Below are 18,125 nucleotides of genomic sequence, written 5' to 3'. Positions count from 1 at the left end.
CTTGCATTGTTACTTTGACAGTTTCTTGTTACCTCTACTTGGAACTCTTAGTTTGATCCCTTAATTTTCTTAACTTTTAACTTCTTCTGTTCTGTCCTCTGGGGAATTTGCTCAGACTTATTTTCCAACTGTTCTATTGGATTTTATGTATTCTCTCTCTCTGAGGATACTGTTTATAATTTTTATCTGTATATTTAGTTTGACCTGTTAAAAGCTTCCTTCCAATATATGGCTATCATACTCTTGTTCATATTTAACTGAAAAATTAGGAACTGTTTATGTGGATGGAGTTTGTTGGGGAGGGGTTTCATAGTAGGCATTAAGGCATGGACCCCTCTACCATTTTCCTAAGTACTTACAGATTGTTTTTCTTGAGCAGTCCAGAGTATACTGTCATCTGCTACCTGGGAGATATGAACTTAGCTGCCATGCTCTCTAAGACGAATGTGGGAAGAAGGCACTGGGGCAGATGGAGCATCTTTATTTACTACATAGATAATCACTAAATTTCATTGTTTTTAAAGAGGCATCCCTCAGTTCACTGTGCCTGGTTTCTTAGAATTCATAATCCCTTTGCTTCAACCTCACCAGAAGGTAAATCTCCAATTTCTTGTCAGGTGGTGAAGGTTTATTTTCTTGGCTGGGTGATAAGTCTGGGGTCTAATTTCTAATATAGAGTTTCTATTCTGTTTTAGCTCCACCAGCACCTACAAAATTTCTTGCATTGTTACTGCACAGGTAGTCAGTCTCTCTCATTCATAAGTCCTTTAGAGGAGTTGAATCATGAATAGATCTGCTTTTTATTCTTCCTCTTTGCAGACAATTTGCTTTCCGTTTCCTCAGGTTTTCTGTATGAAATTGATAAATCATCTGTTTATCATTGTCTGAATGTTTTCTAGATATTGCTCATCTGTTAACTTCCCCCCTGCTGTCCTTGTCCTTATGGTTTAGATCATTTTTGCAAAAGTTGTGCTATCATTTAAGTGAGATTTGAAAAGTAGCAAAACTAAATATGTTTGCTTAGCATGGAAGTCCTATTATTAACTTTAAAAGTGTTACCCCTCTTTCAAGGGCTTCCCAGGAGACATAAAAGACAGGGATTCAATCCCTGGGTGTAGAAGATCCTTTGGAGGAGGGCAAAGCTCCTGACTCCAGTATTCTTGTCTGGAGAATCCCATGGACAGAGGAGCCTGGCAGGCTACAGTTCCAGGGGTTGCAAAGAGTTGAACATGACTGAAGCGACTTAGCACATACCCCTCTTATGCATATAATATGAAATTTTATGAATTTCTTTTTTTCCCAAAAATGAGTCTACTTTTTTGATGACATTGTGAAAAAAATGGACTTTTTATCAATTCCTATTTCAATATTTTCATTTTGTTCCTCTGATTGCATTAGAAATCAAAATGTTTGTTGCTGTTTTTATGTTCTCTTGAGTCATTTTCATGTCCTGTTCTTCAACATGAACTTTGCAATTTACTAATCTTTGTCACCCAGTTTTTTCACTTTGTTTTCTTTCACACTCAAAATTAAATTATACATATTTTTTGGCTGATTTCCATAGCACAGTCACATAACTATGGCCAAAATTAAGCTAATTTCTTCTTGCTAACATACACCATGAGAAATTTATGTAATTTAATTGATGTTATGATATTTAACTGACATTGATGTAATATATTGGTGTATATAAATTTAATTTCAGAGAACTTCATCTACAATAAATTTGTCACCAGGAGAAGTGGAAGAAGATGATGATGATGAAAACACTTGTGGGCCCTCAGGACTCTGGGAAGCATTAACTCCTTGTAACGGATGTAGGAATCTTGGCTTCCCTATTCTTGCACAGGTAATGGTTTACTTTCTTAAGATACAATAAAACATAAAAATGGTTGTCTAGGTTTTTAAGTAAATCTTTTTTATTACCCACTGAAAATCCAATTAGTGTTTTATTTATACTTTGAAATTTTTCTTCATTTAAGGGTCAGTAAAATGCTTATATAACTAGCTGTACATGTATGCATAAGTCAACACATACTCTACATAATTATAATTTTATTTTGGTCATGATGCTAGCTCTAGAAAAATTGAGTTGTATAAGAGGTTTTAGTATTGATGAGTTTGAAATATTTCATTTTAAAAAATGCTATTTTGAAATTGAATCATAATTCATATTTAAATAATAGTAAAATGATTTAAAAGAAATCATGTGAGAGCTCTCCAAAAGCGTAGTGATTTTTTTTCTTAGCATATGGAATATTGTAGAATAATGTGTGCCACTGACAATTATGCACTACAATCCCAAAATGAGAATAGAACACTAAAACATTGATTATAATTTTGAAATCATTTCACTACTCATTAAGTCACTTTTAATTCTATTGTATCACCCTCAAATTTTTCTTGTGCATTGTGATTCACAAGCCCTTAGAAGAGCTTCAGAAATAAATAAAACAAGCCGAACAGAATTAGGAAATTTGAAGCCACAATGAATTCATTTCTACATAAAGATGAAAAAGCACTTAATATGAAAAATAGTGTAATGGCAAAGGTGTGTTTATGTAGCTACACAAAATATAAGTGGAAAAATAATCTAGGCTAAGCAAGAATTCAGTATATCTCAAAAATATTATTTTCTGTTTTGCAACAAATATGAAGCAATTGTGTTCAAGAAACCATTACATGTTTTTACATCTATGTCATAATTTAATCACAGCCACTCAAATTCCAATATTGATTTATTGCACTTAAAGAATCTCTTTATCTTAATATAAACTATTTATAAAACTTTAAGACAATTTATACTAACCTTACAGAATTGTTTTCAATATTTACCAGCCTGTGAGATCCATAAAGGTACACTATGTATTGCTCAGTGTCTATGATTTAATGCCAACATTGTTCCTGGAATATTGTCAGAATTACATAGTATTTGAATTAAATGATTTTCTATAGGGTTTCATTTCTTCACTTGTTGATGTTTGATAGAAACCAATGCAATCCTGTAAAAAAAATTATCCTTCAATTAAAAATAAATAAATTTAAAAATGCTTTTATGTATTTAAAAGGGTGTGTTTGTGTGTATGTTAGTCAAGGGTATAGAAAAAAGGAAGTTAAGAAACATAGGTTTTGATTTTATTAATATACTCTTATCTGCTTAACAGTTTACAAATAATTGAACGCTTTTACCTATTTTTTGGCTCATAAAATTAATATCTTTGTATTTTTATTTTCAAAAGTAGAATTCTTATAAAATAGCAGAACTCTAAGCTATCATAATATATGACTGTATCTGGGTTCTCCATCATCTTATTAACATTTACATTTATTTTTTAAATTTTAACTTATTTTGTTCTACTAGGTTTGGGAGTAGGCTTGGTAGTAACTTGCTTTTGTTTATAATTTTTAATATTTTTATTTGCCATTTTTCGATGTAGGCTTGTATCACTTGAGCTATTTTAATAGCTATATTTACCCTAAATTGTTTCCCGATCTGAAGCTTTTCTTCCTTTTATAATATTGTATGGGCATATGTTGTGTAGTTTTTTAACCATCAAAGTCACTAAACCTTATGGTCTTTTTAAAAAATTCATTTCATCTAGAATTTCTTTTAAAAAATTTCAAATATGGCTTTATATTTATTTTTAACTTGTTGATATCTAGTTTTTCTATGGCCTTACATTTGACAGCAGCTCTCATTCCTTTCATTATATGCCATCATGCTTGGCTTAGGTTTTTTTCTGAATGTCTTATTTTAATTTTCCTATTTTTAAAAACAGTGATCCACTTTGATATTTTTGCACATATACTGCAGGAGAAATATCATTGTATTAAAACGGTTAGCTGACATGATTGTCTGCTTTTTAATTTATATTTTATACTCTGTCAGGTTTAAAAAGTATTCTTATTGGGTTTTTAATTGTTACTGCTTTAAATGTATAAACTTACTTGAGATGCAGAACCTTTTTTAAAAAATGTATTTAATCTAACAAATCAAACAGAATTCTTTTACCAAATTTCTCTTCTAGTCTTCTTTTACTAATGTTCTCAATTGTTAATGGGTTCCCCTTTAACGTGTGTGTGTGTGTGTGTGTGTGTTTATACGTATGCTTAGTCACTTCAGTCATGTCTGACTCTTCATGACACTATGGGCTGTAGCCCTCCAGTCTCCTCTGTCCATGGGATACTACAGGCAAGAATATTAGAGTGGGTTGCCATCCCCTCCTCCAGGGAACCTTCCTGACCCAGGGATCGACCAGCATCTCTTACATCTCCTGCATTGGCAGGAGGTTTCTTTACCACTAGCACCAAACCTCCCTGCCAATGCAGGAGACATAAGAGATTCCTGGGTGGGGAAGATGCCCTCAAGGAAGACATGGCAACCCACTCCAATATTCTTGCCTGGAGAATCCCATAGACAAAGGAGCCTGGAGGGCTAGAGTCAACGGGGTCACAAAGATTCAGACATGACTAAAATGACTTAGCACATATATATACATATATAATTATAACAACATTTTTAATGTGATGATGTAAACTATAAAAATACTTATTATATTTCACAATAAAATTAATGTGCGATGGTTTTCACACTGCTGCTGCTGCTAAGTCGCTTCAGTCTTGTCAGACTCTGTGCGACCCCAGAGACGGCAGCCCACCAGGCTCCCCTGTCCCTGGGATTCTCCAGGCAAGAACACTGGAGTGGGTTGCCATTTCCTTCTCCAATGCATGAAAGTGAAAAGTGAAAGTGAAGTCGCTCAGTCTTGTCCGACTCTTAGCGACCCCATGGACTACAGCCCACCAGGCTCCGCCCATGGGATTTTCCAGGCAAGAGTACTGGAGTGGGGTGCCATTGCCTTCTCCATAATCATTCTAAGTGGCTCTAAACTCATCAAGGTTTATGTAAAGGCTCTGAATGCTCACTCGATCTTGATTTCTTCCATAGATAAAGGTAGCATTTGCCTAGGGGAAGATAAGTAAAGAAAGTGATACCAGTAAAACTGCTTCCTTCTCTTTCTGTAGCTAAACAACAAGAGCTTATAGTAAGAATTTTGAGCTTTCAATTCTACTCTGCCATTTGATGCAAGAAGTTATCCTACAGTATCTCTACAATGACCACTCTAGTTTTGCTGGAACAGTTTGTGTCAGTGAGAATATTTATTAAAATACACATTTTGTTAGTATTTATCCTGGTCAGACGATATGTGCTTTAATAATTTGATGTATGTGTGTGTGTGCTCAACCAGGTCTAACTCTTTGTGAACCCATGGACTATAGCCCATCAGGCTCCTCTGGCCATGGAATTTTCCGGGCAAGAATATTGATGGGGGATGGGGGGTTATCGTTTCCTGTTCCAGGAGATCTTCCCAACCCAGGGATTGAACCTGCATCTCTTGCATCTGCTGTATTGTCAGATGGATTCTTTAGCGCTGTACCACCTGGGAAGCCCAGTGTTTTGATAGGTACTAACAAATTATGCACATCTCACTGTCACTGATTAATACAAAAATCAGTACATGGCAGTCTTGAGGAGACATACATTCTGAAAAATGTCCGCCTACCTGGGTTGGAATATATGTTCAGGAATAGATTGGGTGGTCAGGTCAGGCTGCTGCAGGTGGCAATATGATACTGGATATGAAATTAACGCTTGCTGACAGCTAATAAATCTCTTCAATACAGCCTTGGGGAACTCTTTGGAGAAGCACTAGGAACCTCCTTAGGGTGCCTTGGGCTCCAAATGAGGCTCATTTGGTCTTGAGTCCTTCCAAAAATTAGAATATTTTCCAGATGAGCCTCTGTACCAAAGCCTCTGCAGGACTTTTAGCTGTTCTCTCTAAGCACCCTGGCCCCATCTTTTTGAGACTTACCACTGGGCACTTCTTCTCTTTTCTTAGATCCAGTTATGTCCAGAATGTTCCTAGCTGGGGTGGCCTGGGTTCTGCTGTGAGCATTTACTGATGGTCTCAGGATATAAATGAGTTTTTTCCACTGAATAAAAAGATCGGGGGGGGGACACAGCTGAAGGTAGGAAGAGCGGCCAGTGGCAAGCTTCAGGCAGAGCTGTTGTTTTTTATGTTATGAATGGATATCTCTACAAACTTTAAGGGAAGCAGCCTGGTTAGCTCTAAGATCTGTGTAGGCTTTTTACCTCTCTTTTGGGCAGCAGGGCCATGCCTGTTAGAGTCATCACAGATAGCAGCTGGTTGGGCCAGCAGCATGACATCAGGCAGTGTGAGGTGGGGGCTGGTACGAACGATGCCCACAGTCACCATTCGGGCCCGGTTGTGCACATCAATCACTTCTCCTTTCCTGCTGACCTGTATAAAGTCACTCTCAAACACTGGTGCATATTGGAATATAGGGTACTCCCCCTTGTACAGTTGTCGCTGCAGTTTCCCCATAGAGGTATTAAACATACTCATGGCAAGACTGCTTTTGGCTGAGTAGTATGCTAATGTATATTGGCTGCTCTTCACTAACTTTTATCAAGATAGTTCCTAGAGCCTTTCCCAAGCCTTCCTTACCACACCTTGTAGAGCGTCTTGTTTCCCTGGTCTCTCCAGCAGTTGGGCTAACAGTGGTCTCCTGCAGACTTTGCCTCTGAGTGACTGAGAGCAAGGTGTGGGAGCTGATTACTGACTACTCAGTGCTAGAAACAGTTTCTTCTGGACCTGACTGTGTCCTGCCTAGAGCATGGAGATATCAGGGCATGCAGAAGCCAGGCTTCCAGTAGATGTCAGGGTGTGCAGATATAAAGGTATGCAGTTAACAGGGTCCCAGTATGTCAGAGTGCACAGATGTTAAGATGCACAGATATTGGTATTCAATAATCCCATTGCATCTCTCCTCCAGAAACTGTACCTTTCAACTAAGCCTAAACTACCTTGAGGGACCCCTCTTATCCTCTCCTGCCCATTGTGACCTTGGCTTATTACACAGACCTTTGTCTATGTCATGCAACAATCCCGTCCTCAGAGCAGGGTAACTGTCCTCTCTACTTGACCCATCCTCCTCACCAGGCCACACTGCCACAGCTCAGAAGACCACTCCCTCCTCCCCGGGCCCATCTAAGGATCTTAATACTTACTGAAAAATTGCTTTCCAAAAGGGTTGGGCAAACTTTCTGTTAGGTGTGAATTTAAAATATGCATACTCTCTTAACCAGCACTTCTAACTGCTGACAATTAGAATTAATTGTAGGCAATTTACCTTAAAGACAGTTGAACAAGTTGGTAAACAAGACAGATGTATAGAATGTTTATCAAGGTTTATTGTAGCTAAAATAATCATAAACAAGATTAATATCTTATAGTAAGGGCTTGGTTAAATAGATTATGGAGCATTCTGTGAAAGAACACTCTGAAGTCATAAAAATGATTATGTAGTTCCTTATTTATTGAAATGAAAAGATATACCTGATAATATTCTTTTAGGAAAAATAAAAAAGCAAATGTTTCAGACTAGGTTTATACCTGTGATCCAATTTATATAAAATCATACATATGTGTGTTTGGGTATGAAATTGCAATATATTCAAAGAAATGTTTAAAGTGCTTCTCCCTGGATGGTGTAATTTTTATTTTCTTTATATTTCCTGTTTTCTCTTGGGATACTTATTTACTTCTATTAATGGGAGGAATTAAGCTATTTTTATTAACAATATTTTTACAGCCACCAAAAATTTTATGTTTTGACCTGCCTTCAAGTTGCTGAGATTTTCCCTAGACATCTGTACCCTACCTGTACAGTGGAAAGAGCCTTGAACATCATATATATGCTCTAGTCTTTACTATCAAATTGGTTTATTAAAGAAGTAGTCAGAAAATTTGCTATTATTGGAATGACAATTTACATAACACACATACATACACATGTAAAGCCATCTTTTTTGAGTTTTTTATCTGTTCTGTAAGTAAAAATGAACACATTCTTTCCTTCATATCAAAGTATCTGGTTATTTCTGGAAATATGAATACTTTATTCTTTATTTATTGAGAGGCTTAGTCACATATCAATAGCAGTTCTTATTGGCCTATCCAAAATCTTTATATTTTAATTTCCACTTCATGTTTACATTTTCTATAATTAGAAAAAAGAATAAGCCTAACATATATTTAGTAATCAAACTAACCTTTCAAATCTATTCAAGAGATTCTGGTATTTGTTGAAAGGAATAGGTAGCACTAGATACAGTATAATTTAATTTAGGTGCTTTTTAAATATAAATTTATTTATTTTAATTTGAGGCTAATTACTTTACAGTATTGTGGTGGTTTTGCCATACATCGACATGAATGTATGAATCTGCCACGGGTGTACTCGTGTTCCCCATCCTGAACCCCCCTCCCAACTCCCTCCCCATACCATCCCTCTGGGTCATCCCAGTGCACCAGCCCTGAGCACCCTGTCTCATGCATCGAACCTGGACTGGTGATTCATTTCACGTATGATAATATACATGTTATAATGCCATTCTCCCAAATCATCCCACACTCGCCCTCTCCCACAGAGTCCAAAAGACTGTTCTATACATCTGTGTCTCTTTTTCTGTCTCACATACAGGGTTATCGTTACCATCTTTCTAAATTCCGTATATATGCATTAATATACTCTATTGGTGTTATTCTTTCTGACTTACTTCACTCTGTATAATAGGCTCCAGTTTCATCCACCTCATTAAAACTGATTCAAATGTATTATTTTTAATGGCTGAGTAATACTCCATTGTGTATATGTACCACGGCTTTCTTATCCATTCTTCTGCTGATGGACATCTAGGTTGCTTCCATGTTCTGGCTATTATAAACAGTGCTGCGATGAACATTGGGGTACATGTGTCTCTTTCAATTCTGGTTTCCTTGGTGTGTATGCCTAACAGTGGGATTGCTGGGTCATATGGCAGTTCTATTTACAGTTTTTTAAGGAATCTCCACACTGTTCTCCATAGTGGCTATACTAGTTTGCATTCCCACCAACAATGTAAGAGGGTTCCCTTTTCTTCACACCCTCTCCAGCATTTATTGCAGACTTTTGGATCACTGCCATTCTGACTGGCATGAAATGGTACCTCACTGTGGTTTTGATTTACATTTCTCTGATAATGAGTGATGTTGAGCATCTTTTCATGTGTTTGTTAGCCATTTGTATGTCTTCTTTGGAGAAATGTCTGTTTAGTTCTTTGGCCCATTTTTTGATTGGGTCGTTGATTTTTCTGGACTTGAGCTGCAGGAGTTGCTTGTATATTTTTGAGATTAGTTGTTTGTCAGTTGCTTCATTTGCTATTATTTTCTCCCATTCTGAAGGCTTTCTTTTCACCTTGCTTATAGTTTCCTTTGTTGTGCTGAAGCTTTTAAGTTTAATTAGGTCCCATTTGTTTATTTTTGCTCTTATTTCCAATATTCTGGGAGGTGGGTCATAGAGGATCCTGCTGTGATTTATGTTAGAGAGTGTTTTGCCTATGTTCTGGTCTTACGTTTAAATCTTTAATCCATTTTGAGTTTATTTTTGTGTATGGTGTTAGAAAGTGTTCCAGTTTCATTCTTTTATGAGTGGTTGACCAGTTTTCCCAGCACCACTTGTTAAAGAGATTGTCTTTAATCCATTGTATATTCTTGCCTCCTTTGTCAAAGATAAGGTGTCCACAGGTGTGTGGATTTATCTCTGGGCTTTCTATTTTGTTCCATTGATCTATATTTCTGTCTTTGTGCCAGTACCATACTGTCTTGATGACTGTGGCTTTGTAGTAGAGCCTGAAGTCAGGCAGGTTGATTCCTCCAGTTCCATTCTTCTTTCTCAAGAATGCTTTGGCTTTTAAGAAATAAAGTGAAGATACACTGATTTTCTTAAAAGCACTTTCATGCCATGCATATATGTTACAAGATTCTTATCTTAGGCTTCCATTAGACCACTGAGCTAATTGCCTTGTCTCCAGGGAAACCAGAAACAATATTAGTTATAGAGCCTAAAGACTTTTACAATTTTTTCCTAACCAGTCATCAGAACAGCAACAGTAGAACCTCTCTTATGTGGCCTGATAACTATCATGTGTAGCGTTCTGGCAAATATGTCTATTTTCATTGAGTCTGATGAATTTTTATCTGGAATTCCTCTAGATATTTAGAAAACTGTCTTAGGATTTGCTTCAATAGTTAAGAAGCTGAGATGGCTAAATAAGAAATCAACCTGAACCTGAGATTAACAAATTCTTGGAAGACTGACCTATGCAAACTTTGGTGTGATTAATGTCAGAAAATGTTTTGCTTATGTTCTTTTCTAGGAGTTTTATGGTATCATGTCTTATATTTCAGTCTTTAAGCCATTTTGAGTTTTTTATTTTGTCCCAGGAAAGGAGGCATTTAATCTTTATTTTTTAACGTGGACATTCTGTACTTCTGGTCAATGCACCTTTTTTTTTTTTCTTTAATGATTAAAGCAATGTACATTTGGCCACAAACAGGCTGTTTTAGTTAGCATAGAATTCAAGTTAAATCATGTACAAGCTAGAATGACTTCCCCATACCTCAATATGTAGAAGTTTCTTCTATTGATAATCATAAGCAATTAATTGAATTTCAATAATTAAGTATGCAGTAAAGCCTTAAAATAACATTAGGAATGCAAATGTCATTGTAGGACCTCTTTCTTTTTTTATACAGAAATTTAGTTGATTTACAATATTACATTAATGTCATATGTATAGCATAGTGATTCAATGTTTTTATAGATGATATTGAGTTTATTTTTGTATATGATATGAGTGTGTTCTAATTTTATTGATTTACACGTGGCTGTCCAACTTTCCCAGCACCACTTGTTGAAGAGACAGTCTTTTTCCCATTTTTATATTCTTGCCTCCTTTGTTGAAGATTAATTGACTATAGGTGTTTGGATTTATTTCTGGGCTCTCTTTTCTGTTCCATTGATCCATATGCCTGTTTTTATACCAAAAGATACATATACTCTTATGTTCTAGCAGCACTATTCAGAATAGGCAAAACATGGAAACAACCTAAAATATCCATCGACAGATGAATGGACAAAGATGTCATATACATATACAATGGAATACTACTCAAACATTAAGAAGAACAAAATAATGCTATTTGCAGCAACATGGATGCAGTTAGAGATTATTATACTAGGTGAAGTAAGTCACACAGTGTGCCTGTGTCAGGTAAGTGTGATATCACTTATATGTTGAATCTAAAATATAACACAAATGAACCCATCTACAAAACAGAAACAGACTCATAGACATAGAGAACAAACTTGTGGTTGCCAAGGTGGAGGGGGGAGGGACCGGGATGGACTGGGATTGGTAAATGCAAAACAATTACTTTGAGAATGGATAAAATAAGGCCCTAATGTATAGCACATGCAACTATACTCAATATCCTATGATAAATCATGCTGGAAAAGAATATAAAAAATAACGTAGATGTGTATAAAACTGAGTCACTTTGCTATACAGCAAAGAATGGCATAACATTGTAAATAAACTATATTTCGATAAAAACTGTTTTAAATAATTTTTTGTGTAAATGCAGCAGCTCTTAGCTTTCTGTACAGTTAGACATTCTTATAGTAAATTTATGTTCCTTCTCCTCTCCATAAGAGATTGAGGTAAATTATCAGAATTTAACCTCCTGGGCCTTATATGGGGCTTCCCTGGTGGCTCAGAGGGTAAAGTATCTGCCTGCAATGGAGGAGACTGGAATTTGATCCCTGGGTCAGGAAGATCCTGTGTTTGTCATCCCTGAAATTGAGATGATCCTTTAGGTATCTTTCAACTCCAGAATAGCTATGCTTTTGTGATAGGAGTTTAACTTTCCCTCCTGTAATAAAATTACTACATACTTTGAGAATATTTCAAACAATAATAATGACTTAAGGAATTACTCAGATATTAACAGCTCTGGGAATTTGTGATACAACCATAATCTTATTCTTCTGCTAAATTTCCTCTTACCAAAACTTTTAAAAGAACTAATATTTGAAATATGGAAATGACAAAGCTGTTAGTTCAGTAAGGTGAGCATTCAGTGGGAGCAGTGCTTTGTTGTTCAGTTGCCAAGTTTGTGTCTAACTCTTTGCAACCCCATGGACTGCAGAATGCCAGCCTCCCCATCCATCACTATCTCCCAGAGTTTGCTGATTCATGTCTATTGAGTAGGTGATGCCATCCAACCATCTCAACCTCTCCTACCACCTTCTCTTCCTGCCCTCAGTTCTTCCCAGCATCAGAGTCTTTTCCAATGAGTGTACTCTATACATCACGTGGCCAAAGTTTTGGAGCTTCAGTTCAGCATCAATCCTTACAGTGAATATTCAGAGTTGATTTCATTTAGGACTGACTGGTTTGATCTCCTTGCAGCACAAGGGACTCTCAAGAGTCTTCTCCAACACCACAGTTCAAAAGCTTCAATTCTTCAGTGCTCAGCCTTCTTTATGGTCCAGCTTTCACATTCATATATGACTACTGGGAAAACCATAGCTTTGACTAGACGGACCGTTGTTGGCAAAGTAATGTCGCTGCTTTTTAATACACTGTCTAGGTTTGTCATAGCTCTTCTTCCAAGTAGCAAGGTTCTTTTAATTTCATGGCTGCAGTCAATGTTCACAGTGATTTTGGAGCCCAAGAAAATAAAATTTGTCGCTGTTTCCACTTTTCTCCCTTCTATTTGCCATGAATTGATGGGACCAGATGTTATAGTCTTAGTTTTTGAATGTTGAGTTTCAAGCCAGTTTCTTTTTACTTTTCTCTTTCACTCTTTACAAAAGGCTCTTTAGTTCTTCATTTTCTGCCATTAGAGTGGTATCATCTGCATATTTGAAGTTGTTGATATTTCTCCTGGCAATCTTGATTCCAACTTATGATTCATCCAGCCCAGCATTTCATATGATGTACTCTGCATAGAGGGAGTTGGTGATGGACAGGGAGGCCTGGCGTGCTGCGATTCATGGGGTTGCAAAGAGTCGGGCACGAGTGAGTGACTGAACTGAACTGAACTCTGCATAGAAGTTAGATAAACAGGGTAATAATAAACAGGCTTGTTATTTTCCTTTCCCAATTTTGAACCAGTCTGTTGTTCCATGTCCAGTCCTATCTGTTGCTTCTTGCCTACATACAGGTTTCTCAGGAGACAAATAAGGTGATCTGGTATTTCCATATCTTTAAGAATTTTCCACAGTTTGTTGTGATCCACCCAGTCAAAGGCTTTAACATAGCCAATGAAGCAGAAGTAGATGTTTTTCTGGAACTCTTTTGCTTTCTGCATGATCCAACAAACGTTGGCGGTTTGATCTCTGGTTCCTCTGCCTTTTCTAAACCCAGCTTCTGCATATGAAGTTCTTGGTTCACATATTGCTGAAGCCTAACCTGAAGAATTTTGAGCATGACCTTGCTAGCATGTGAAATGAATGCAGCTGTATGGTGCTTAGTTGCTCAGTTGTGTCTGACTCTTTGTGACCCCATGGACTGTAGCCCACCAGGTTTCTCTGTCCATGGGGTTTCTCTGGGCAAGAATATTGGAGTGTGTTGCCATGCCTGCCTCTCCAGGGGATCTTCCCAACCCAGGGATTGAACCCAGGTCTTCCGCATTGCAGGTGGATTATTTACCATCTGAGCCATCAGGGAAGCTCAAAAATACTGGAATGGGTAGCCTATCCCTTCTCCAGGGGTACTCCCTGACACAGGGATTGAACCAGGATCTCCTGCATTGCAGGTGGGTTCTTTACTAGCTGAGCTACCAGGGAATTTCAGAGCTACCAGGGAATTTCAGTTGTACAGTAGTTGGAACATTCTTTGGCATTGCCCTTCTTTGGGATTGGAATGATAACTGACCTTTTCCAGTCCTGCGGCCACTGCTGAGGGTTCCAAATTTGCTGATGTATTGAGTGCAGCACTCAATATGTCATCTTTTAGGATTTTAAATAGCACAACTCAAATTCCGTCATCTCCACAAGTTTTGTTTGTAGTAATTCTTCCAAAGGCCCACTTGACTTTACCTTCCAGGATGTCTCGCTCTAGGTGGGTGACCACAGTATCATGTTATTTGGGTCACTAAGACTTTTTTGTAAAGTTCTGTGTATTCTTGTCACCTTTTCTTAATCTTTTCTGCTTCTGTTAGGTCCTTACCACTTCTATCCTTTATCATGCTCATCTTTGCATGACAAAGATGGGTATCTCCAATTTTATTGAAGAGATTTCAGGTCTTTCCCATTGTATTGTGTTCCTCTATTTCTTTGCGTTGTTCACTTAGGAAGTCTTTCTTATCTTTCCATGCTTTATTCTCGAACTCTGCAGTCAGTTGGATGTATCTTTTCCTTTCTTCCTTCACTTTTGCATTTCTTTTCTCAGCTTTTTGTAAAGCCTCCTCAGACAACCACTTTGCCTTCCATTTCTTTTTCTTTGGCATGGTTTTGGTCACAAAATATGGTTAAACATTTGAAACAGAATTTGGTTAATAATGAATATGGCTGTAGTAGACAGATTAAGTCCCTTCTCCATATTCTAACCTTTACAACCTATGATTATGTGATGACCTTATAAGGCAAAAGGGCTTGCAGATGTGATTAAGTTAAAGATCCTGAGGTGGAGAGATACCCTGGATTATCCATGTGGACCCAATGTAAGCACAAAGGCCCTTATAAGAAAAAGAATGGAGGGTTAGAGTCAGAAAGATATGTGATATGTGATGGTGGATGACACCAACCTTATGGTAGAAAGTGAAGAAGAACTAAAGAGCCTCTTAATGAAAGTGAAAGAGGAGAGTGAAAAAGTTGGCTTAAATTTAACTCAGCATTCACAAAACTAAGATCATGGCATCCGTTCCTATCACTTCATGGAAAATAGATGGAGAAACAGTGGAAACAGTGGCTGACTTTATTTTTGGGGGACTCCAAAATCACTACAGATGGTGATTGCAGTGATGAAATTAAAAGATGCTTCCTCCTTGGAAGGAAGGTTATGACCAGCCTAGACAGCATATTAAAAAGCAGAGACATTACTTTGTCAACAAAGGTCCATCTAGTTAAGGCTATGGTTTTTCCAGTGGTCATGTATGGATGTGAGAGTTGGACTATAAAGAAAGCTGAGTGCTGAAGAATTGATGCTTTTGAACTGTATTGTTGGAGAAGACCCTTGAGAGTCCCTTGGACTGCAAGGAGATCAGTCTTGGGTGTTCATTGGCAGGACTGATGTTGAAGTTGAAACTCCAATAGTTTGGCCACCTGATGTGAAGAGCTGACTCATTGGAAGAGACCCTGATGCTGGGAAAGATTGAGGGCAGGAGGAAAAGGGGATGACAGAGGATGAGATGGTTGGATGGCATCACCAACTTGATAAACATGGGTCTGGGTTGACTCCAGGAGTTGGTGATGGACAGGGAGGCCTGGTGTGCTGTGGTTCCTGGGGTCGCAAAGAGTTGGAATGACTGAGTGACTGAACTGAACTGAGTTGAACTGATGCATTAAAGCTATAAAGCCCTTGTCTAATGCTACATTAGCTGTATCACACATATTTTGATTTTGTTTTTCTTTATTCAGTTCAGTTCAGTCGCTCAGTTGTGTCCGACTCTTTGTGACCCCATGAACCGCAGCATGCCAGGCTTCCCTGTCCATCACTGACTCCCAGAGTCCACTCAAAACCACATCCATTGAGTCGGTGATGCCATCTAACCATCTCATCCTCTGTTGTCCCCTTCTCCTCTTGCCCTCAATCTTTCCCAGCATCAGGGTCTTTTCCAATGAGTCGGCTCTTCGTATCAGGTGGCCCAAACTATTGGAGTTTCAGCTTCAACATCAGTCCTTCCAAAGAACACCCAGGACTGATCTCCTTTATGATGGACTGGTTGTATCTCCTTGCAGTCCAAGGGACTCGCAAGAGTCTTCTCCAACACCACAGTTCAAAAGCATCAATTCTTTGGTGCTCAGCTTTCTTGACAGTCCAACTCTCACATCCATACATGACCACTGGGAAAACCATAGCCTTGACTAGACGGACCTTAGTCGGCAAAGTAATGTCTCTGTTTTTGAATATGCTGTCTAGGTTGGTCATAACTTTTCTTCCAAGGAGTAAGTGTCTTTTAATTTCATGGCTGCAATCACCATCTGTAGTGATTTTGGAGCCCCCCAAAATAAAGTCAGCCACTGTTTCCCCATCTATTTCCCATGAAGTGATGGGACAAGATGCCATGATCTTCATTTTCTGAATGTTGAGCTTTAAGCCAACTTTTTCACTCTCCACTTTCACTTTCATCAAGAGGCTGTTTAGCTCCTCTTCACTTTCTGCCATGACTGGTGTCATCTGCATATCTGAGGTTATTGATATTTCTCCCAGAAATCTTAATTCCAGCTTATGCTTCCTTCAGCCCAGCATTTCTCATGATGTACTCTGCATAGAAGTTAAATAAGCAGGGTGACAACATACAGCCTTGACATTCTCCTTTTCCTTTTTGGAACCAATCTGTTGTTCTGTTGTTCCATGTCCAGTTCTAACTGTTGCCTCCTGACCTGCATATAGGTTTCTGAGGAGGCAGAAAGGCTTTGGCATAGTCAATAAAGCAGAAATAGATGTTTTTCTGGAACTCTCTTTGCTTTTTCAATGATCCAGCAGATGCTGGCAATTTGATCTCTGGTTCTTCTGCCTTTTCTAAAACCAGCTTGAACATCGAGAAGTTCACAATTGATGTATTGCTGAAGCCTGGCTTAGAGAATTTTGAGCATTACTAGCGTGTGAGATGAGCGCAATTGCTTGGTAGTTTGAGCATTCTTTGGCATTGCCTTTCTTTGGAATTGGAATGAAAATGGACCTTTTCCAGTCCTGTGGCGACTGCTGAATTTTCCAACCTTGCTGGCATATTGAGTGCAGCACTTTCACAGCATCATCTTTCAGGATTTGAAACAGCTCAACTGGAATTCCATCACCTCTACTAGCTTTGCTCATAGTGATGCTTTCTAAGGCCCACTTGACCTCACATTCCAGGATATCTGGCTCTAGGTGAGTGATCACACCATCGTGATTATCTTGGTTGTGAAGATCTTTTTTGTATTGTTCTTCTGTGTATTCTTGCCACCTCTTCTTAATATCTTCTTCTTCTCTTAGGTCCAGACCATTTCTGTCCTTTATCGAGCCCATCTTTGCATGAAATGTTCCCTTGGTATCTCTGATTTTCTTGAAGAGATCTCTAGTCTTTCCCATTCTGTTGTTTTCCTCTATTTCTTTGCATTGATCCCTGAAGAAGGCTTTCTTATCTCTTCTTGCTATTCTTTGGAACTCTGCATTCAGATGCTTATATCTTTTTTTTCTCCTTTGCTTTTCACTTCTCTTCTTTTCACAGCTACTTGTAAGGCCTCCCCAGACAGCCATTTTGCTTTTTTGCATTTCTTTTGCATGAGGATGGTCTTGATCCTTGTCTCCTGTACAATGTTATGAACCTCATTCCATAGTTCATCAGGCACTCTATCTATCAGATCTAGTCCCTTAAATCTGTATACGTTAGATAGTGACTATTTTAGGCTTTGATACTATATGATCTCTGTTGCAATTTATTAAATAACAACCTTATTTATGAAAATGGGCAGTTGGCTGTATTTTTGCTGAAGTTTACTGACCACTGGACTATGGAATAAAAAAATTAGAACTCTACTACTAATAGTGAAATCCATATCAATATGATCTACTTGGAAATATTTTATGGTGATAAAAATTTTATCCTGTGCAGAAAAATAAAAACTTATTAAAAGAAGGCAAAAAATGTATGCTTTTATAGGTAACAAGTCTCTGAAGTGCCAGTTTCTAAACTTTCAAACTCAAAGTGCAATTTCACAGAAATAATTTTAGATGTCCAACTTAAACACATTTCTCAGCAACTGAAACCACATCTCAGTTGGTATAGAACCACTCTGGACTTTTAGAAGCTAAATTCTAAATGAGATGTGTACCCTCTGTGGTTTGTGAGATGAGTACTTCTTCCAAGTGTTAGTGAGCAACTAGTTGGTGCAAAACTAATAATTCTGTCAAAGTTAAGGCCCAACTCAAATGCTTTTTCCTTCCTAAAGGTTTAGTCAGTCCTCCTCTGCCAGAAATATTTCCCTTAATATTCAGATAACTTATTTTTTTC

At 37.8% G+C, this 18,125-nt stretch overlaps 2 protein-coding genes across 2 annotated transcripts in view; one reads left to right on the top strand and one right to left on the bottom strand.

Moving 5' to 3' along the window:
* Positions 1–18,125, top strand: part of ANKS1B (ankyrin repeat and sterile alpha motif domain containing 1B) — a 1,178,069-nt gene that overhangs the window by 287,763 nt on the left and 872,181 nt on the right. The window contains exon 9 of the mRNA XM_069585128.1: positions 1,706–1,849. Within this exon, the coding sequence (XP_069441229.1) occupies positions 1,706–1,849 (144 nt within the window). The remainder of the gene's footprint in view (positions 1–1,705; positions 1,850–18,125) is intronic.
* The window catches only part of GARIN6 (golgi associated RAB2 interactor family member 6), a 45,826-nt gene continuing 33,524 nt past the window's right edge, over positions 5,824–18,125 (bottom strand). Inside the window, 2 exon segments of the mRNA XM_069579565.1 lie at positions 5,824–6,077; positions 6,080–6,454. Coding sequence (XP_069435666.1) covers positions 5,824–6,077; positions 6,080–6,454 — 629 coding nt within the window.

Source organism: Ovis canadensis, chromosome 3 (genome assembly GCF_042477335.2).
Source record: "Ovis canadensis isolate MfBH-ARS-UI-01 breed Bighorn chromosome 3, ARS-UI_OviCan_v2, whole genome shotgun sequence".
NCBI classification, from domain to species: Eukaryota; Metazoa; Chordata; class Mammalia; order Artiodactyla; family Bovidae; genus Ovis; species Ovis canadensis.
The sequence above is the reverse complement of the archived record's forward strand: the minus strand, read 5'-3'. Positions and strand labels throughout refer to the sequence as shown.